Genomic DNA, 22,778 nt, shown 5'->3' with positions numbered 1-22,778 from the left:
ATTTATCCAGGTACAGGTGGAGTGTGGAAGTCCCAAGTCCCCCCCGGAGGCTGTCATTTGTCTAAACAGCAAAGCCCAATTGCACTCCAGCTTGAACTGAGACTAACCTTGCAGCTTAATATTTGCTAATAAATTATATAAATCAAATTAGTGACCTTTAATTGTTTAATTATTTACATCCCACTCTTCCTGTTCTGATTTATTTGGTTTGACCTTTGTTGGATGTAGTTCTGTGGATATATTTTGACCCAGTCATTGTAGTTATGCACTGACTTTAGACTTTAGAGATACAGCGTGGAAACGCCCTTTGGTCACCAAGTCCGCTCCGACCAACAATCACCCATACACGAGTTCTATCCCACATACTAGTGCCAATTAACCTACAAACATGCACATTTTTGCAATGTGGGAGGCATCCAGAGCACCTGGAGAAAACCCACACAGTCACTGTAAAAATGTATAAACTCTGTACCAACAACACGCGTAGTCAAGATTGAACTCTGGTCTCTGGCACTGTGAGGCAGCAACTCTATCATTGTGCCAGTTTGAACACATATGTTAAGAGTTAAGAATCTCCAGTATCCATATTTATAGGAATGACAATAAACAGACAAATTAGTCAATTGGGTCAAATGGAAACCACAATTTTTATATGTGTCACTTTTCTTGGGTAAATTGGCTAAGCAAAATGTTTGGGAAAAGAAAGTGAGCTAAATCAACACCTAACCAATAATGTATTAATTATCACTATGGGGTCGAACTGCCTATAACCTATTTTTATCTCTCTGCCTTCATAATAATGAAAAAGTGGGCTGAAGGCCCATCTAGTCGGCCCTGGTATTTGTCAAGGCAATAACCAAATTACGATGACCAAGGCAGCACCGTGGCGCAGCGGTAGAGTTGTTGCCTTACAACACTTGCAGCACTGGAGCCCGGGGTTCGATCCCAACTATGGGTGCTGTCTGTACGGAGTATGTACGTTCTCTCTAACCGCATGGGTTTTCTCCCACACTCCAAAGACGTACAGATATGTAGGTAAATCGGCTTGGTATGTGTAAAATTGTCCTTAGTGTGTGTAGGATAGTGTTAATGTGCGAGGATCGCTGGTCGATGCGGACTCGGTGGGCCGAAGGGCCTGTTTCCGCGCAGTGTCTCTAAATTTTCAGGCTGAAGTAGCCTATTCCTGCTATTTTAAACTATACTTCCTCATCCTCTTGTTTGTAGTGCCCAAAAATTATATACATTTCATTCTTCAACATACTGATTTGACTATTCCTCCACAACCCCCTGGAGTCAAGCACTAAAGGAAGAGGAGGAGCCATCTTGGGGAACGGCTGCTAACCAGCAGCCGTCTGTTTAATTCACTTTTTTTTTGAAGTTTTAGTGTGTTCTGTGCCTTGTCTGTGGGAGAAATTACTTTTTAATGTAGGGGGTAGGGGGATAATAATATTTCTAGGTCCCTACCTGGTTGGTGAGGCAGCTTTTTCTCCGGGCTGCCCCGTCGACCCGTCCTCGTGGCCTACCAGCGGGCGTGGAGTGCCGTTTCCTGTCGGGGACCGGCCAGCACCTCGGCTTCGGTGGCGGCACTATTGCTGGAGCGCTATTGCGGAGTGGAGCAGGCGATGCCTTGCCTGGGTCGCCGCGCTGGAGCTCCAGTGAGTGAGCTGTGACCGCCGTGTTCAACACCTCCGGGCTGCCGGTCTGCGGAGCGGAGCGGGCGGCGCCGACTCTGCGCGGCCTTGCCGGCTTTGGGAGCCGTGGTCCCCAGTTACGAAGCGGCCGTTCCAGGTGGCCCAGCCGCTGAAAGGACACTCCCGACGCCGGGGCAACACCACCCGGCCAGAACGGACAGGAACTTCGGGCCTCCGTAGAGGCAATAGCGGTGGCCTCAAAAGGCCTGACTTTGGGAGAACTGGAGATGGGGACTGGACATTGTGCCTTCCCCCACAGTGGCAATCATTGTGGGGGGATGATTTTTTTTTTGTGTGTAAGTTAGTATATGTTAGTCTGTGTCCAAGATGGCTGTCGGAAGGGAGAGTGGACGCTGGCGTGCTTTAGCTGCCGCTGCTCTCTCTTCACATTGTGTTTTTGATTTTTTGTCTTTCGAGCGATTTCTGTCTTTAATTTGTGTACTGGTGATGTCCTTATTATTTATTTTACTCCGACTATATGTTTTTTCTCTCTTGTTAATCTCTGTAAGGTGTCCTTGAGACTTTGAAAGGCGCCCGCAAATAACATTTATTATTATTATTATTAATTATTATTATTAAAGATACACACGTTCCATGTAAATAGGTTTCTCCGCAACCTGGTCAAAGGGTCATGCAGCATGAAAACAGGCCATTCGCCCCAACTTACCCATCCTGATCAAGATGCCCCATCCTCGCCAGTCCCACCTGCCTGCATCTGCCAACAAAACATTTCACCTCCATCTACCTGCCCAAATCTATATTATAAAACTCTGAACTTGGATGTTTATATCCTTGTTTGTACCTTGCGTGCTTGATTCTCTTTTTCTGTGATTCACATCTCCTCGAAAACCCGACGCGCTAATGGTGTCATTTTTACATATTCCAGTAGAGATTTACCTCATGATCTCAAAAATCGCCTCATCTGAAAATTTGATTCATTATTTCCCCCCCACCGCGCGTAAATCACACTCGGCCAGCCGTCTGCAAAGTTGCCCCTTAGTTTCCTATTAAATCTTTCTCCTCTCACCTTAAACTTGGTTCTTTGGTTCTTGAATCCCCCCACTTGGGGTGAAAGACTCTGAGCATTCACCCTATCTATCCCCCTCATGACCTTCTACACCTCTATAAGATCACCCCAAGCTCCAAGGAGTAAAGTCCTAGCCTACCTAGCCTTAGATTGTTATGTCCTAAATTGTTCACCCCCTATCCTGTAAAATAAGTGTATGTAGGAAGGAACTGGTGATGCTGCTGTATATCGAAGATAGACACAAAGTGTCTGAAGTAACTCAGCGGGACAATAAAAAGAGGATTCTTTTAGTTTTTTTTACAGGCAGTTATATTTTGTAAAATACAAAGAATTAAAAATTGCAGTTCCATTACAGACTTTCAGCCGATCCATTTCTCCGATCTCCCTGATTAAGTCGTCGGCAATGAAGGAGCTGCTTGTTTAGGCCCCGGCTTCTTCAACATTTTACTCCTTGCATTCTTTAGACGATAAATCGTACTTGCAACCTCATCGGAAAATATCTGTTGGGAATTTAAAGTGGATGCATGTTACTTTACAGGTCCTTTGGAAAGACACAAAATCCTGGAGTAAATCAGTGGGTCGGGCAGCATCCCTGGCGAACATATACACTGCACCAGATTAAGATTACATTTTAATATGTTCAAACATGAAGCAATTTAAGTTGTTTCATGAATCTGAGGAAAGGTAAAATTAAATGAGGAAAATCTCTGATAAGAATGCACCATCCGTAGCAAACTAAATTAGTAAAGACAAAGTGCTGGAGTAACTCAACAGGTTACCACCATCACTGAAGAAGAATCCTAACCAAAATGTCACCTATCCATGATCTTCAGAGATGCTGCCTGATCCACGTAATTACTACAGCATTTTGCTTCTTTCGTTGGTAAACCAGCAATAAGCGAGTTTGGTATTCTGAAAAACGCAAGTAATCATGGGATTTGTCAAAGGTCAAATGCTAAAAAGAAATGGGTCTTTTTTTTTGTCTTATTTCAAGCTTGCATTCGTCAGGGGGCAGATAGAGGGGGCAGATGCGGGGGAGACCGGGGGGTATTCCGACTGCGCTCCCTCAGCCGCCACCCTAAGTACAAGACAGAGCCTTGCCGCACCTTCCACATCACCGGCTACTGCCCCTACGGTACCCGCTGCCATTTCATCTACAACCCACTCTCAAGACAATTTATAGTAAGTATCCTGCAATTCATCCTCCAGTTCGTGCCAAAACATGGTATCAATTTCCCTCTTGGTAATATAGCAATCTACCAAACCCTATCTTCTTGGCAAGTGGGAGTATACTGGGGCAGCTGGAGGAAACCCATGAGGAGATAGGAAGATTGTGCAAACTCCACACAGATAGCACCGGAGGTCAGGATTGAGCTGTGATACAACAGCTCTACTTATTTTGCTGCTGTGTCAATTTAACAAGCCTTTGGTCACGTGGTTTTAATTTCTTTCCCACTGCCAGATTGCTCCTCTCTTGAAGGCACTGATATTTCCTAACATAGTGTCAAGGACACTGGCATCCTCATTTATGTAACACATCCGCAGTTGGCAAGCTCTTTTGCCAACTTTGTCTCGGTCACAATCTACTTCCTTTCTTCGATGCTTTAAACCAAGCCTCAGCCAAGTGTGATGCTTCAAATTATGCCAGTGATACAGTTAACGACTTCAAACTAACATCTGACGACAACTTTAGACTTTAGAGATACAGCGCAGAAACTGATTAGCGGGTATCCTATACACTAGCACTATCCTACACCCTAGGGACAATTTTCAATTTTACTGAGGCAAATAAACTTTGGAGTGTTCGAGGAAACTGGAGTACCCGGCGAAAACCCATGCGGTCACAGGGAGAACTTACAGACAGCACTCGTAGTCAGGATCGAACCTGGATCCCTGACGCTGTAAAGGCAGCAAGCAACTCTACCACTGTGTCAGCCTAACTTCATCGGTGAACATTTACCTTGAAAACAGAATCACTTTTTTCTTCACAATTTTTTGATTTTGCCACACCTTCCACCTGAAATAAGAAAATATGTATGAAAAGATTGAAGATTGCTCAAATGCAAAAAAACCCAGCATATTAAAGAGAAAAGTAAAAAAAACAAAACAGGATGTCTGGGAATTTTATAAGAGTGGTGTGACAATTTTGGTGAAAAGTATTTGGAAAAGAAATTTGGGAAATCATAAGGTGATAAGGTCATATATTATAGGAGCAGAATTAGGCCATTTGGCCCGTCAGGTCTACTCCGCCATTCAATCATGGCTAATGTATCTCTCCCTCCTAACTCCATTCTCCTGCCTTCTTCCCATAACCCTAGACACCTGTACTAATCAAGAATATATCTATCTCTGCCTGAATAATATCCATTGGCTTGGCTTCCACTGCTTCCTATGACGAAGAATTCCACAGATTAACCACCCTCTGACTAAAGAAATTCATCCATATCTCCTTCCGAATGGAACGTCCTTTAATTCGGAGGCTATGACCTCTAGTTCTAGACTCTCCCACTAGTGGAGGCATCCTCTCCACATCCACTCTATCCAAGCCTTTCACTATTTGGTAAGTGTCAATGAGGCATCCCCCTCATCCTTCTAAAATCCTTCTGAAATATGACATCTCCAAGTTTGCGGATGACACCAAGCTGGGTGGCAGTGTGAGCTGCGATCAGGATGCTATGAGGCTGCAGGATGACTTGGATAGGTTGGGTGAGTGGGCAGATGTGTGGCAGATGCAGTATAATGTGGATAAATGTGAGGTTATCCACTTTGGTGGCAAGAACAAGAAGGCAGATTATTTGAATGGTGTCAGATTAGGAAAAGGGATGGAGCACTGAAAGTAAACATGCAGGTACAGCAGCCAGTGAAGAAAGCTAATAGCATGTTGGCCTTCATTGCAGGAGGATTTGAGTTTAGGAGCAAGGAAGTCCTACTGCAGTTTTCCAGGCCCCTGGTGGGGCCACACCTGGAGTATTGTGTGCAATTTTGGTCTCCTAATTTGAGGAAGGCATTATTTATCTACGTTTCTAAACTCCAGCGAGTTCAGTCTCTGTGCCATCAAATGCTCATCATACCTTAACCCACTCATTCCTAGGATCATTCTTGTAATTCTCCTCTGGACCCTCACATGCTTCCTCAGATATGGTGCCCAAACGTGCTCACAATACTCCAAATGCGGCCTGACCAGCGCCTTATAGAGCCTCACATTCTTTGCGATATCTCTGATTGTCTCACTGGGTCCTCAATAAGTCAAATGCATTTGTACATGGGCCAGGCCAGTTTAGCAGAAGCACATATATGACCAATTTGTTACTTAAAGGGCAACTGCCTGAGCAGGGAACAAACTTCCACGCAGTCGTCAGACTGAAGAAGGGTCCTGACCCAAAATGTCACCTGCCCATTCCCTCCAAGGATGCTGCCTAACCTGCTGAGTTATTCCACCACTTTTACTCAAGATTCCAGCATCTGCAGTTCCTTGTGTTTCCATGTGGTCTTCCTTGAATTAAATATTTATCCCTTGTGGAATTCTCTTTGTTGACCTCCCCTCCAAAACCTGCCTCTTGCTGATTATAATCTGATGTCTCTGGTTATTAGCAAAACACAAAGTGCTGGAGGAACTCGGCTGGCCAGGCAGCATCTATGGAGGGAATGGACAGGCAACGTTTCAGGTCTGAACCTTTCAGCGAATTTGACCCCCTGAGTTATTCCAGCACTTAATGTTTTGTTCAAGATCCCAGCATCTGCAGTTCCAATGTAGAAACTAAGAACTGCAGATGCTGGTTTATACCAAAAATGGACACAAAATACCGGAGTAACTTACTGGGTTAGGCGGCACCTCTGGAGAAAAGGTATAGGTAATGTATCGGATCTTGACAAGTCAACTATCCCTAGAGAGACACAAAGTACTAGAATAACTCAGGGTGTCAGGCAAGGTGTCTCCTTTTTCTCCAGAGATGCCGTCCGACCTGCATTCCTCCAGCACTTTGTGTCTATCTGCATCCATGTTTCTCCATCTCTGATTATGAATATAATTCCTGCCTCTCAAAACGGTTATGACCCAGCTTCTCTCAGTAACTGATTGAGATTTCATATCATGCTCCATCTTAAAGGAAAGGGCACCTCCACTTTCCCGAGTTATTCATGAATTCTCCCGAGTTATTCACAGATTCTCTCGAGTTTTCAAACTCGTAGAATGTTCGTAACGAGTCCGTAGGAGTCCGTGGATATATCGTAGTGGCTCGTTATGCCAGCCGTAGGTACCCGGGGCTATTTTTTTACTGGTGGACATTTTTCATCATGCTGAAAAAAAGTCCCGACTTACCTGATGTCCCGAGTACATAACGAGCCGCTATGATATATCCACGGACTCGTTACGAACATTCTGTGAGTTTGAAAACTCTGAAGAAATCGTGAATAACACGGGAGAAATCGTGAATAACTCGGGAAAGTGGGAAAGGCCCTTAACTCTTTGGATTTCAATTCCTGCCCGATTTATTCTTGACCCTCCCATTCTTGTGCGTCTCTGCTCTGCCTCCTGCCCAATGATCCAGACCTACAGGCTAACTGTGAGTGTGTGAGGAAAAGGCCTTTTAGAGCAACAACTATATCTGAGGCACCTCAGAACGTCAGGATCGCCACAGCTGTTCTACCTCTCACATATCTGGAACTGTGTAAATTAATATTCACCTCCTCAGAATGGGCAAGGTCCTCACACACGACTGCCACTGATCGCAGCCAGTTCTGATAAATATCTTCCTCTTCTTGATTATGTTTCTTTTCACTGAAAGGGGAAAGACTTGCATCAAAAACACAATAACCCAAACCTCCTTGTTTTCGATATATCATCTTCAGTCCACAAAGAAGGGGCCTGCATTATAGCTTCTGTTTAATGTGTGGCTCCACTCAATTTACTTCACATTCTTGACTTGCCTGCACAGGCTGATTGGTCAATAAGTAACAGCTGTGCTGTGAAACTAAAATAATGAACATTGTTGAACCCTTGGTTAAATTTGATAGGACTTGGAGAAGCTTCATTCAACATTTTCACACTCCTCTCCAACTGTTATAATAATTATTTTACCTTTATACGGTGGAACGGACTTGTTGAAATTCTTTGCAGCCCAGATTCTGTTTTTCTTTTTTTTTCTAGTTTAGGGGGTTTTGTTTTTCTCTTTTTTCACTTTTTTTTCTTTTTATCTTTTTGGTTTTTATATATATAAGCTCTTTTAAACACTTAACTATATTTACATAGAGACCGGGAGGTCTATATTCAATGTATATTTTGACACTGGACATTTAGGTTATATCTGTTACTAATGTAATCCTGATCACTATGTATCAATATCACTGTTCTGTTTACCATTATTTTTTTGTTTGTTTTATTTTTGTTTTTGAAAAAAAACGAATACAAAGATTTTAAAAGAAAGAAACTAAAGTAATGAAATTACTGTAAAATCAGGTACTTAAAAAATCCTATTGCACCTCCTGAAGACCTGTCAGGCCGTGTTGTGTGGTAAGTACAATGATTAATGTCTCCCCTTTGCTGCTTTGTGGCGCTGTGGTAGAGTTGCTGCCTAACAGCGTCAGAGACTCTGGTTCGCCTCTGACTACGGGCACTATCTGTACGGAGTTTGTACGTTCTCCCTTGACCATGTGGGTTTTTTCCAGGTGTTCTGGTTTCTTCCCACGCTCCAAAGACGTACAGGTCTGTAGGTCTGTAATTGGTTTCTGTAAATTGTAAAATTGTCCCTAGTGTGTAGGTAGTGCTAGTGTATGGGTGAAACCTCTGGTCGGTACAGACTCGTTGGATCAAGGAGCCTGTTTCCACTCTGTATCTCTAAAGATTAAAGTGTGAATCAAGCACGCAGTGATGTACTCCCCTGACTGGATAAAGGCATAATGTTGGGTTAGTAAACTGATGCATCAAACCATGCTAGACATGGGTTGCGATATACCAGAACTATTTACTCTGTACTTTGATACTTGTGGTTTCAATTTACTAGGCTTTTAAAACTCGAAACTAATGTCACATACATGGTTCACTTTTCCCCTCTACCTGAATCCCTTTACCTTCACTTGCCAGATAAAAAGAAAAAGGGTGGCTAAGGTGAACGTTGGTCCATTGGAGGGTGAGACTGGAGAGTTGTTGGTGGGGAACATGGAAATGGCAAAGGCATTAAACGAGTATTTTGTATCAGTCTTCACCATAGAAGACACAAAAAATATTCCAACGCTGGATAAACAGGGGGCGGTAGGAATGGAGGAGCTAAATACTATTAAGATCACCAAGGAGGTGGTATTAGGGAAATTAATGAGACTGAAGGAGGATAAATCCCCTGGGCCTGATGGATTACATCCAAGGGTCTTGAGGGAGATAGCGGTGGGGATTGTGGATGCATTGGTGATAATTTTCCAAAACTCCCTGGAGGCAGGAACGGTCCCAGTGGATTGGAAAATGGCCAATGTAACACCTATATTTAAAAAAGGAAGTAAACAGAAGGCGGGTAACTATAGACCGGTTAGTCTAACATCGGTGGTGGGTAAAATGTTAGAGACAATTATTAAAGAAACACTAACGGGGCACTTGGATAAACATGACTTCATCGGACAGAACCAGCATGGTTTTGTGAAGGGGAAGTCCTGTTTAACGAATCTGCTCGAATTCTTTGAGGAAGTAACAACCCGGGTGGATAAAGGGGAACCGGTGGATGTGGTATACTTGGACTTCCAAAAGGCTTTTGACAAGGTGCCACATAAGAGACTATTGCTAAAAATAAAAAATTATGGGATTGGGGGTAATATATTAGCATGGGTAGAGGATTGGCTAACAAATAGGAAGCAGAGAGTGGGGATAAATGGTTCATACTCGGGATGACAACCGGTAACTAGCGGGGTTCCGCAAGGGTCGGTGCTGGGACCCCAGTTGTTCACAATTTATATAAATGATTTGGAGGAGGGAACCAAGTGTAATATATCAAAATTTGCGGACGATACAAAAATGGGAGGAAAAGTAGGGGATGAGGAGGATAGGAAGAGTCTGCAAAAGGATATAGATAAGCTAGGTGAGTGGGCAACAACTTGGCAGATGAAATTTAATACTAATAAATGTGAAGTCATTCACTTTGGGAAAAAAAATGATAGGGCAAGTTATTTTCTAAATGAGGAGGAGCTGCGTTGTAATGCAACGCAAAGGGATCTAGGGGTATTAGTACATGAATCACTGAAAGTTAGTATGTAGGTGCAGCAAGCAATCAGGAAGGCCAATGGAGTTTTGGCCTTTATTGCTAGGGGGATTGAGTATAAAAACACGGAGGTCTTGCTGCAGCTGTACACAGTATTAGTGAGACCACATTTGGAATACTGTGTACAGTTCTGGGGTCCATACTTAAGAAAGGATGTACTAGCCCTGGAGGCAGTGCAGCGAAGGTTTACAAGATTAATTCCTGCAATGAGGGGATTGACATATGAGGAAAGGTTAAGTAGGCTGGAACTCTACTCTTTGGAGTTTAGAAGAATGAGAGGCGATCTCATTGAAACATATAAGATCGTGAGGGGCCTTGATCGGGTGGATGCACCGAGGATGTTCCCAATGATCGGGGAAACTAGAACTAGGGGACATAGTTGCAGAATAAGGGGGGGCTCTTTTAAAACTGAGATGAGGAAGAACTTCTTCACCCAGAGGGTGGTTAATTTATGGAATTCACTGCCCCAGGGAGCAGTGGAAGCAGAAACTTTAAATATATTTAAGACTAAAATAGATGGTTTTTTAGCTGCCAAGGGGATAAGGGGCTACGGGGAGAGGGCAGGGATATGGACCTAGGTATGGTTAGTATAGTAAGACCTGAGTGATCTCCTGGACAAGTGTCGATCGCCTGGATTGGGGTCGGAGAGGAATTTCCCGGATTTTTTTTCCCCGAATTGGACCTGGGTTTTTATCCGGTTTTTTGCCTCCCCCAGGAGATCACGAGGTTCTTGGGGTGGAGAGGGGTGATAGCGGTATAAAGGGGAGGGTAGTGTCTTGTGTTCTGTGTCTTGTGTCTACTGTTTGTGGGTAAGTGTGTCTGTTTAGTGTTCAGCCATGAGCGAATGGCGGTGCGGGCTCGACGGACCTGGTGGTCTACTCTCGCACCTACTTTCTATGTTTCTATGTTTCTATGAATGGACACAAAGTGCTGGAGTAAAAAGGAGACACAAGGAACTGCAGATGTTAGCTTACAAAAAAAAGCCAAAGTGGCTGGAGTACTCAGTGGGTCAGGTGGTATCTCAGAAGAACATGGATTGATGATGTTTTAGGTCAGGTCCCTTCTTCAGACTGATTGTGATGGGAAAGGGGGAAAGAAAGCTGGAATAGAGAAGGGGCAGGATTAGGCCTGGTGAATGATAAGAGGATATAGGTGAGGAGAGGTTTTGATAGTGGGTGCTGGAATAATTCAGCGGGCCAGGCAGCATCTCTCGAGAACATGGATCGGTGATATTTTGGGTCTGGACCCTTTTGGAGATTTATGTCTACATATCATATCACTTTCCAGGCTTTGTTCCACCCTCAGCTATTCCCTCTGTACTACAATGTCTGAAGATTGGTCCTGACTCCAAACATCACCTATCCATGTTCTCCAGAAATGTTGCCTGATCCGCTGAGTTACTTCTGCACAGTGTGGGTATTTTTGTAAACCAGCATCTGCAACTCCTTGTTTCTCCTTCACTTTTTCCGCTCCTGGCTTCGGCACACTTAACAAAATGCAACATCCGTCTGTGTATCGCTTGATCTTATCGAAGTGTAACTTCAAACCACCCTCTTAATTTTAATTGCTCTCACTGGGGGAACAATCATTCTTCAAGCTTCAGGGATATGGAAACACTGCCACCTGCAGGCTTCCTTCAAAGCTACACATAATCCTGACTCATAGTCATGGAGTCATACAGCACAGAAAGAAGTCCTATAGTCCATCTCGTCCATTCCGACCAAGATGCCCCATCAAAGCTAGTCCTGTTTGTCCACAGACCTCTAACCCTTTCCTATCCAAGTACTTTTGACTTTAGACTGTAGAGATACAGCGCAGAAACAGGCCCTTCGATGCCGAACAGCGATCAACCCGTACACTACTTCTATCCTACATCCTAGGAATAATTTACAATTTTACCAAAGCCAATTAACCTACAAACCTGTATGCCTTTGGAGCGCAGGAGGAAACCGGAGCACCCGGACAAAACCCAAGCAAGGGAGCAGACAGCACTGGTAGTCGGGATCAAACCCGGGTTTCTGGCACTGTAACACAACTACTCTACCACTACATCACCGTGCCATCTGACTAAGTGTCTTTTAAATGCTGTTATAGGATCTGCCTCAACTACCTCTGGCAGCTCATTCCATATACCCACCACCCTCTGAGTGAAAAAGTTGTCCTTTAGGTTCCTATTAAACTTGCTTTCTCGTTTCACCTATGTCTTCTGTTTCTTGATTCCCCTACCCTGGGTAACAGACTCTGTGCATGGAAAGACTGCCTGCACTCTGTGTGGAGTTTGCACATTCTGTGAGTGTGTGAGTTTCTTCTGGGTGCTCTGGTTTCCTCCCACATCCCAAAGACATGTGTCTGTAGCTCAATTGGTCCTCTGTAAATTGGCCCAAATGTGCTGGGACTGGATGGAAAAAGTGGGATACATGAGAACTAATGTGATCGATGGTCAGCATGGACTCAGTGGGCCAAAGGGCCTGTTTCATGCTGTATCGCTAAACTAATCTAAACTAAACTAAATACATTGAGTCTTTTATTGTCGCTGGATCTAAATCCCAAAAGCCTGTCCTCAACTGTACTGGGAGGAAGGGCAATAAACATTGGCCTTGTCATCATCTTGATTCCAAAATGAATACATAGCAAACATTCTATATCAGATCATTCAATCAACACAAAAGTTTAATTACACGATCTTCTGGATGAGCTCCTTCTGTGCGGCCATCTCGCTGCAAGCTTCTTTCACTCGGCCCTCCATCGTCAGACGACCACTGAGCTGTGCTGCATGTATTCCCAGCACCGTTATGTTCACACTCTCCTCAACCAGGGAACTGAAACAGGGAGAGGGAGAGGGAGAGAGAGATATCAGACCAAGAGAGAGAGAGAGATCAGCCCCTCTCACACCCTAGAACTGGATTTACATGACCAGCATGCAGAAATAGATTGATTGGTTTTAGGTTTAATGTGTAGGAGGGAACTGTAGATGCTGGTTTACACCAAAGATAGACACAAAGTGGAGTAACTCAGAGGGTCGGGCAGCATCTCTGGAGCAAAGGAATAGGTGACATTTCGAGTTGAGACCCTTCTAAACTAAAAAAGAGTATTAGTAAACATAGTCAAGCCAAACTCAAGTTCAGTAGGTAGAGCAAAGGGGAAGATACAGAGGACATTTAGAAATGGCGCTAGATTTACAGGTAGAACAAAGATTGCGTCTGAAGAAGGGTCTTAACCTAAAACGTCATCTATTACTTTTCTCCAGACCAACTGAGTTACTCCAGCATTATGTGTCTATCTTAACCTTGGGTTTAGGTTTATTATAGTCATGTGTACAGCAAAAGCTTTGTTTTGCATACAATCAAATCAAATCAGATTCAGGGACAGTTTATACCCAGCTGTAATTAGGCAACTGAATCATCCTATCACCAACAGTCCTAACATACCATCTACCTCGGAATATCTTTAATTGGACTTTACTGGACTTTATCTTACACTAAGCGTTATTCCCTTTATCCAAAACTGTACACTGTGGACGGGTTGATTTTACTCGTATATAGACTTTCCGCTAACTGGATAGCACGCAACAAAAAAGCTTCCCGCTGTACCTCTGTACACATGACAATAAACTGGACTAAATTTACAAGAGTAGAGCGATTGCACCAGATGAGAATAGATCCTCCTCTGTGACCAGCACACAAAGTTACTACACTCCGGCATGTTATTGCTGATAATGGAACCACAGAATATCAAAACAATTGATGTGAATGTTTAGTTAAATTACTTTAGACATATAGCATGGAAACAGGCCCTTCAGCCCATGCTGACCATCGATCACCCGTCAACACTAATTCCAATCCCTACACATTTGGGGCAATTTTTACAAAGGCCAATTAACCTACAAACCCACACATCTTTGGGCTGTGGGAGGAAACCGGAGCTCCTGGTGGAAATCCTCACAGTCGCAGGGGGAACTACAGGAGACCTGGGTTCTATACTGATCTTGGGTGCTGTCTGAATGGAGTAACTCAGTGTGTCAGGTGCATTCCTGGAGAACATGGGTAAGTGATGATTTGGGTTGGGATCCTTCTTCAGACTGAATAGTGTTTTTCATGTGCTCTTTCAACCTTTACATAACACAAAATGCATCTGGTCAATGTAGTGCTTGTGAAGTTTGTTAAGTTTACTCAGGGAAACATAACATGCAAATTATATATACACGACTGCATGTCACATGTTTATGAAGTCTTAAACCGGGTGGAGTACCTGTTGTTTGTGATTCGTTTCTCCAGACTGATGATACGACAAGCCTTTCTTCTATCAGGAGTGGTAAAGTTCACTTGCAGCTGGAAGGGCAGTTTTTCATTATCCTGAACAGCTGAGAAAATGTAAAGATATTTGTGTTCTCTATATCGAGAAATCCGAATCATTGGAGATTTAAAAATTGCACATAGTATGGAATACTTCTCGCTGAATATGAAGATTTCCCTTGCTATCCTCAATCTGGGAAGTGCAGAATCAGGTGTATTGTCATCAGACAACTGAACCATCCTACCACCAACTAGAGAGCAGTTCTGATCTACTTTCTACCTTATTGGAGACCCTCGGACTATCTTTAATAGGACTTACTGGACTTTATCTTACAGAAACATTATTTCCTTTATCCTATATCTGTACACTGTGAATGGATTGATTGTAATCCTGGATTGTCTTTCTGCTGACATGACACCACACAATAAAAAAGCTTTTCACTGTACCTCGGTACACGTGCCAATGAACTAAACTAAAGTTAACCGGTTAACCTAGAAGAGGAGAACTTGTACAAAGGCAAGGTCACTACTGACTGACCTTTCTGCATCCGAAGGAAGGTCAGGATGGTCGAAACCCAACGTGGGGTAAGGGCTGGGGACAGAGGGGAGATACTGGGGGGGGGGATGATTTGTGGCTGAGGGTTGGGGGGGGGGGGGGGGGGATTGTGTGGCTGATGGGGAGTATGGGGAGTATTGGGGGGGGGGGGTAAAGCAGAACTAGTATTGCTTGGAATAAGAGGTAGGACAGCAGGGCCTAGCGTTTCCATGTACAAAGTTAAGACCTCTGCCTAGATAACCATGCGCTTGAATATTCAAGCTAAAAAATAGATTTTAGCTGTTGAACATATAGTTGTGGCTTTATCGCTCCCACAGCAAGTGTTGGGATGGATCAAATGTTACATTTGTAATTAGAGGAACTGGTTTCGGACAGGCGTGTAAGGGGAGGAAAGGGTGGGTAATAGATGCACATGCACCGCCCATATCCTCAACCTATGTCTTATCGTGCCGATCTTAAAACCTCTTAAACGCCATTATTGGATCTGCCTCCGCTACCATCTCAGGCAACACATTCCAGGCACCCACCACTCTTTGTGTAAAAAGAAATTGCTCTACATATCTCTTTAAACTTTGCGCCTCTCACCTTAAAGCTATGCCCTTTGGCCTTTGACATTGCCACCCTGGGAGAAAGTTTCTGACTGGCTACCCTATTTATACATTAGTAAAACTGTGGGCGGCTTAGTATGATACAATTAGCAGTTCTTTCTAACACTTACTTTGAATGTGGGATTCCTTTATTCCGAATTCAAATGTCATCTCCGTATCTTTGGTAACATTTCCAACTTGCTTCACCAACTTATTTCCTGTTTGCGCTTCATACCTGAAATACCTAATACAAGAGAGAAAGAGGAAAAAGGTTTTCTCCTTGTGCCAGAGCAGCCGGTATTTACATATGATTTCCAATGTAATAAAACATGTCAACGCACTTCATAGGAACATAATAAGGTAATTGATCACACAATCAGCAACCAGCTCCAGGTTAGTTTGGAGATACAACATGGAAACAGGCCCTTCAGCTCACCGAGTTACAACCACCATCAATCACCTGTTCACACAATTTTATTCAACTTCCGCATCCACTCCCTACTCATACGGTGCAATTTTACAAAGGCCAATTAACCTGCAAATCTGCACATCTTTGGGATGTGGAGGGAAACCAGAGCACCAGGAGGAAACCTTTGCGGTTGCAGGGAGAATGTGCAAACCACGCAGACAGCACCCAAGCTCAGGATTTCCTCTTGGTCTCTGGTGGTGTGAAGCAGCAGCTCTACCACTGTGCCACCGTGCCACTCTTAGGAGGCACTAGTATAACATGGGCTTGGACTTGACTGGCTCAGTGTCTCCTATTAACAAGGACCATTCATAGTCTAATTTGCAGCACCACCTTACATAGCACAGACTTCATAAAAACAAGTCCAAGAAAATGTAAGCAAATGAATAATGTTATGAATGGTCAAAAATATTTTCTGCTTTCCCAAAATGCTTATGATATATATTAGGATCCCTCTTATCCCGTATGTGTATGCTGTGGACAATTTGATTGTAATCATGTATAGTCTTTTCGTTGGCATGCAACAAAAAGCTAGGTACACATGGCAATAATAAACTAAACTAAAGAAATGTTAATGGATTTGTTAATAATACATCCTATTATTATAGTGTCAAAATGGATAGCCTCTGAATAGAACCATTGAACCATTGAAAAAGGCAAAATCAATGAAATTGAGCTGCTTACATTGATCGGCTTGAAGGTAGCTTCATTACTGACTGAAAACTGTTATGCAAGAATGTTAGTGCCATGGATATTTATTGGAGATTGCTATTGTGGTGCTAAACGTGAAAGATTCCCAGTGTAATAATGGAAATCTGGATCCCTTTATGTTTACAGAATCAAAGGGGTTTTTCCCCCCCTTCATCACAAGTGATAGAACATTCAACTAAGACACAAGGTGCTGGAGTAACTCAGCGGGTCAGCAGCACCTTTGGAGAACATAGATAGTTGATGTTCCGGGTTGGGACACTTCTTCAGACTTTGTGTCCTTTTGTGCATTAACCAGCATTTGCAGTTCCTTGTTTATACATTAGAATATTCAACTAGGATATATTTACACCTGGAATTCTCTCTCTAATCTTTTAAGTCTTGCAGTCTACTATATTACTTACCACTTTTGAAATTTCTTCATATTCGAACAGCAACTCCACACCCTACACCTCTTAACTACTGTTTATTGTCTTTGCTGCCAATCTAGTGCAACCAGTAGATACCTTCAGAGACACATTTGATCTGAGTAGTTTTCACTTACATTTGTTGAGTGACTACAAAGGTAACAGTAACATCAGTCGCAATCACATCATCTTCCAAAGTAGCTTGAATCTCGTTGGGCAAATTAGTTGGATTGACAATGTTGACCTGAAATGAGAAATAATAAGATTAGCAAGCTTGGCATCTCCTACTTCATCATTTCTGTCTTTCATTTCTACATGTACACATCCAGTCCGTAAGACAAACTAAAAGAATGTAAGGAGCACAAAATGCCACTCTCTGACGAATTAGGGTAGCACAGTGGTGCAGCGGTAGAGTTACTGCCTTACAGGGCCTGATACCCGGGTTAGATCCTGACCACAGTTGCTGCCTGTGCAGGGTTTATACGTTCTCCCCGTGACACCGTCGGTTTTCTCCGGGTGCTCAAGTTTCCCCCTACAGTCCAAAGAGGTGCAGGTTTGTAGGTTGTTTTGGCTTTGGCTCTTAAAGATAGCGGAGTCAGGAGACATGGGGAGAAGGCAGGAACGGGGTACTGATTGGGGATGATCAGCCATGATCACATTGAATGGCAGTGTTGGCTTGAAGGGTTGAATGGCCTACTCCTGCACCGATTGTCTATTGTAAAAGTTGTCCTAATTGTGTAGGATAGAACTAGTGCATGGGTGATTGTTGGTCGGCGCAGACTCGATGGGCCGAAAGGTCTGTTTCCATGCTGTATCTCTAATCTAAACTAAACCAAACCTTGAAAACCCAGGATTAACTTCAGAGTGCCCATGTGCAAGACACTTAGTTTAGTTTAGAGATATAGCATGGAAACAGAGCCTTCGGCCTACCAATCGCTGGTCGATACCTACCGTATTGACCAGCAATCCCCCTACACTAGCACTATCCTATACACTAGGAACAATTAGCAATTTTTGCCAAAAGCCAAACCCACCTACAAATCTGTACGTCTTTGGAGTGTGGGAAGAAACTGGAGTTCCCGGAGAAAAGCCATGCAGTCACAAGGGGAACCTCTAAACTCCGTATGGACAGCACCCGTAGTCAGGATCGAATCCGGGTCTCTGGCGCTGTAAGGCAGCAACTCTACCACTGTGCCACCAATCCGGACACTTCTATTGCATACAGTAGTTTTTGATGGGCTGGTCGCTCTTTATTTGCAAGTGAGTCTTTAGCGCTATAAGGCAGCAGCTCAACTGGCTGCACCACTGTGATACCCACAATCAGTCAGCCCGAGTGCAATGTGTTTACATAACTCAGGATGCAACACCGGGATCTCTCTCTGTATCCAGGAATATCAGAGATGATTAACGAGATTGTAGAGCACAAGTAGAAGTCGTGTGCTTAGCGACTACAGCATTAACACAACTGCAAAAGGTCCATTGTTGACCCTCTAGTGCTTGACAGGGCAATGAAACTAAATTATGAATCCATACAGGATATATCAGCTTTCCACAGTCATAAAGTTTAAATTGTAATAAAGATCATAACTTTAAGCACATCCAGCAGTGAAAAGAACATCAATCAAATAGTGTCTCTTGGTCACTGGATATCTATCTGGAACGCAACCCTATCTAATTTGGTTGAGCAAACCTAGTCATAGAGCATCCCAGTTGCTGCCTCAGTTGAGACCAATTCACTCAACACATGCTAGGAAATGGACATGAGCTTTTCGTGTTTTGGATTTCTATTCCATGTGACATTTTGTCACATGTATAAGATCATGAGGGGAATAGATAGGGTAAATGGACAGTCTTTTATTGAGAGAAGGGGAATCAAGAACCAGAGGACTTTGGTTTAAGGTGAGGGGTAAAGGATTTTATATGGACCTGGGAGCAACTTTTTTTTACGCAGAGAGTGGTAGGTACATGGAACGAGCTGCCGGAGGAGGTAGTTGAGGTAGGTACTATTGCAACATTTAACAAGCATTTGGATAGATACATGGATACCATAGGTTGAGAGGGATATGGGCCAAACGCAGGCAGGTGGAACCAGTGTGGATGGGGCATGTTGGTCGGTATGGGCAGGTTGAACTGAAGGCTATGACTCTCTGTGACTATTTATTCCATGACTGAAGCATTAAAGGAGCTTAAAATGAGATCTACTCTGAACTTGTAAACACGCATTGAGTCTTTGATCCAGTGCAGGGGAATCAAAAAACAGAGGATATAGGTTTAAAGTGGGAGGAGCAAGATTCAGCAAGAACCTGAAGATAGGTCCCGACCCAAAAAATCACCTATCCGTGTTCTCCAGGGATGCTGCCTGACCCGCTGAGTTACTCCAGCACTTTGTGCCATTTTTTGTTGACATTGTTCATTGCTCTTAAGATAATTCTGCTGGAGTTGTGTTATTTTTTGTTTCATTATATAAACTCCATTTTGAAGTGAAGTAATTAACAGTGTTACTGTTTCCACTATTTCATTGATATTCTTACCCTTCCTCCTGTCCGATCTGCCAGGTTTCCAAGTTCTGCCAATCTACAGTCAGTGCCCTCTATTGTCAGAATTGATACAATCACCCTGGAGCAAGGACAGAAAATATAAATCTGTGTGGAGCAGACCATTTTTATTTTGTCACTCTTCTGCTATAACTTTCCAACCAGAAACTCTGAGACATGGTGGCGCAGCGGTAGAGTTTCTGCCTTACTGTGCCAGAGACCCAGGTTCGATCCTGACTATGGGTGCTATCTGGATGTTTGCACATTCTCTGTGACCATGTGGGTTTTCTCCGGGTGCTCAGGTTCCTTCCCACACTCCAATGACATATAGTTTTGTAGGTTAATTAGTTTCAGTAAAATTGTAAATTGTCCCTGGTGTGTAGGATGGTGCTAGTGTACGGGGTGATCACTGCTCGGCGCAGACTCGGTGGGCCAAAGGGCCAATTTCTGCGCTGTATTTCTAAAGTCTAAAGGTAGCATCTGTGGGAAGAATTTCTGAAAAAGGGTCCTGGATCTGGAACATTAACTTTCCTTCTCTTTCCCCAGATGCTGCGTAACCTGCTGAATATTTTCATCATTCCCTGTGTTTCCTCCCCCAGGTCTCCAGCATCTGAAGTGTTTTTGAGTTTCATTAAAATGCAATATACAGTAATTAGAAGTCATTTTGTGCAAAAACAGTGGAGCATAAAAATTGATTGCTTACCCATTTAAAGTTGCTTGCTCTCCTAAATCGGTGTAGAATTGTTTGGAGTAGGCATGCATATCTTCCTCCATGCTCTCCAAGTATCCCAGGCCTATATTTGCCTTCCCATCTGTACAGATGATCACCTGAAGTTGCAGAATGTATAAGAGTTATAGAATTGTCCTTGCAGATGAAACTTGATAACACAAGCCTTCTACTCGCGATGCAGCAAATATTATTACATCATTCTATCACCAGTGGTATTGGATGGCAGTGTGAAAACATTTTTCATGCAGGAGGTTGTGGTTATATGGAACGAGTTGCCTGAGAATGTAGTTGAGGCAGAGAGAGTCATAGAATCACAAAGAGTGGAACCAGGCCCTTTGGCCCTACTTGCCCATGCTGACCAATATGCCTCATCTACACTTGTCCCACCTGTTTGCATTAGGCCCATTTCCCTCTAACCCTATCCGTGTACCTGTCTAAATGCGTCGTAAACATTACGATAATACCTGCCTCAACTATCACATCCAGCAACTCGTTCGATATACCCACCACCCTTCGGTAAAAAAAGAGGCAGGACTATAACAACATTTGAAAGGCAGGTACATGGATAGGGATTAGAGGGATAATGTTTTAGAGGGACATGGGCCAAACCCGGCCAGGTGGGACTAGCATAGATGGAACATCTTGGTTGGCATAGACTAGTTGGGCTGAAGGGCCCGTTTCCATGCTCCTTTACGCCAATGGCAGATTGATATGAAAGAAGCATAGCTCCCTGAAGATAGACACAAAATGCTGGAGTAACTCAACGGAACAGGCAGCATCTCTGGATAGAAGGAATGGATGACGTTTCGGGTCAAGACCCTTCTTCAGACTTCTTCAGTCCTGAAATATCACCCATTCCTTCTATCCAGAAATGTTGTGTCCTGCTGAATTACTCTAGCATTTAGTGTCTATCTTCATTGTAAACCAGCATCTGCAGTTCCCTCCTGCACATAGCTCCATGACTCTCTTCCCTGTTCCACCTGTGGCTCGATGCATGGAGCTTTGTACTTGGATTCTTGCCAGACAGAATGATCCAGATACAATTCTGGGTTGGTCCTGGGTGTGTAGAACAGCAGTCAGGACATTGCCATCGGCTCAGACATACCTTTGAGCCGGGACTCATTGATGCCATCGACACTGCTACAAGTGCAGCTGGACCCAGGGCAGTAGCACCTTTCTCTTTCATCCTACGGAGAAAATTTACAAACTTTGGGTCAAATCGAAGCGCAATTGTGGCCGGGCTTGTGTTGAGCTCCCAGAACTTAGCAGAAATAAGCATTTAAACTTCAACTAACCAGGAACTGGAACAGGAATTTAGAGACCGGTGTTGGACAGAGTGTAAACATTAGTTGACGACATGAACACCACAGACTGTAAATCCCTGGAAAAAAATGGCTTTAAAAGAAGACTAGAAGATGCTTGTGAGTATGAAGGAACTGCAGATGCTGATTTACACCAAAGACACAAAATGCTGGAGTAACTCAGTGGGTCAGGCATCCCTGGTGAAAAGAAATAGGTGACGATTCGGGTCAATATCCTTTTTTCCAGAGATGCTGCCTGACCCGCTAAGTTGCTCCAGCATTTTGTCTCCCTATCTTCGCTAGCCTCGACATTTAGAGTGAGCGCGGGTGCTTTTAGCATAGACCAATGTTAAAAATCAACACAGAAATGGAAAGTTTAAGAAGGAACTGCAGATGCTGGAAAATCGAAGGTAGACAAAAATGCTGGAGAAACTCAGAGGGTGAGGCAGCATCTATGGAGCGAAGGAAATAGGCGAAGATTCGGGTCGAGACCCTTCTTCAGTCAACTAAAGAAATGTAAAGGATATGCTTAAGTGTGCCAGACCACAAAATTAAAATAAGCATAACGAAAAAGAAGAAACTAGTCACTATAAAAACGTCATATTCAATATCGGCCAGCCTGCCATCCTGTTCAATTGTGCACGTTCTTGTCACCTGCCGCAGTGCTGGGGGGAGGGAGGGGGGCTGCCACAGTGGCGTAGCTGTTAGAGCAGCTGCCTCACAGCACCAGAGACCCAGGTTCGATCCTGACTAGGGGTGCTGTCTGTATGGAGTTTGCATGTTCTCCCTGTGACAGCATGGGTTTCCTTCGATGGGATCGGCTTCCTCTCACATCCCAAAGACATGCAGGTTTGTAGGTTAATTACCCTCTGTAAATTGTTCCTAGTATGTACAGAGTTGATGAGAAAGTGTGATAACATAGAACTAGTAGGTATGTTACAAAACCTACCTGAATCGCCATTGGGAATCTGCCCTCAGCCAGGTCCGCGATTTTGGCGCTGTTTGGAGGGGGCGGGTTTAAAACGCGATTTTTACTAGGCTGTACTAATCGCAGATGTTCAGCCTAGTAAATCATTAACGAAAAATCGCTGCAAGACCCGGTCGCAAAAGGTATTATTAGTTTTATAGGCCTCGATAATATAGTTATAATAGTTTAAAATTACTCTCTGATTCCGCAACATCTCGCAGCCCCAGGGTTTTATAAAGCAAACAATTAAAGGTGTGTACCTTATTTTTACATT

General features: G+C 43.6%; 1 protein-coding gene across 2 annotated transcripts in view; it reads right to left on the bottom strand.

The window, feature by feature from the left end:
• Positions 1-2,897: 2,897 nt before the first annotated feature.
• si:dkey-9k7.3 (circularly permutated Ras protein 1) overlaps positions 2,898-22,778 on the bottom strand; it is a 50,802-nt gene continuing 30,921 nt past the window's right edge. For both annotated transcript variants that reach the window (XM_055649558.1, XM_055649559.1), the window contains 10 exons: positions 21,342-21,423; positions 20,210-20,334; positions 19,504-19,588; positions 17,110-17,216; positions 15,523-15,635; positions 14,205-14,316; positions 12,635-12,775; positions 7,402-7,495; positions 4,679-4,735; positions 2,898-3,218 (listed from right to left, as the gene is read on the bottom strand). In XM_055649558.1, coding sequence (XP_055505533.1) covers positions 3,108-3,218; positions 4,679-4,735; positions 7,402-7,495; positions 12,635-12,775; positions 14,205-14,316; positions 15,523-15,635; positions 17,110-17,216; positions 19,504-19,588; positions 20,210-20,334; positions 21,342-21,423 — 1,027 coding nt within the window. In that variant the 3' untranslated portion in view covers positions 2,898-3,107. The remainder of the gene's footprint in view (positions 3,219-4,678; positions 4,736-7,401; positions 7,496-12,634; positions 12,776-14,204; positions 14,317-15,522; positions 15,636-17,109; positions 17,217-19,503; positions 19,589-20,209; positions 20,335-21,341; positions 21,424-22,778) is intronic.

Source organism: Leucoraja erinacea, chromosome 18 (assembly GCF_028641065.1).
Source record: "Leucoraja erinacea ecotype New England chromosome 18, Leri_hhj_1, whole genome shotgun sequence".
Lineage (NCBI taxonomy): Eukaryota > Metazoa > Chordata > Chondrichthyes > Rajiformes > Rajidae > Leucoraja > Leucoraja erinaceus.
The sequence above is the reverse complement of the archived record's forward strand: the minus strand, read 5'-3'. Positions and strand labels throughout refer to the sequence as shown.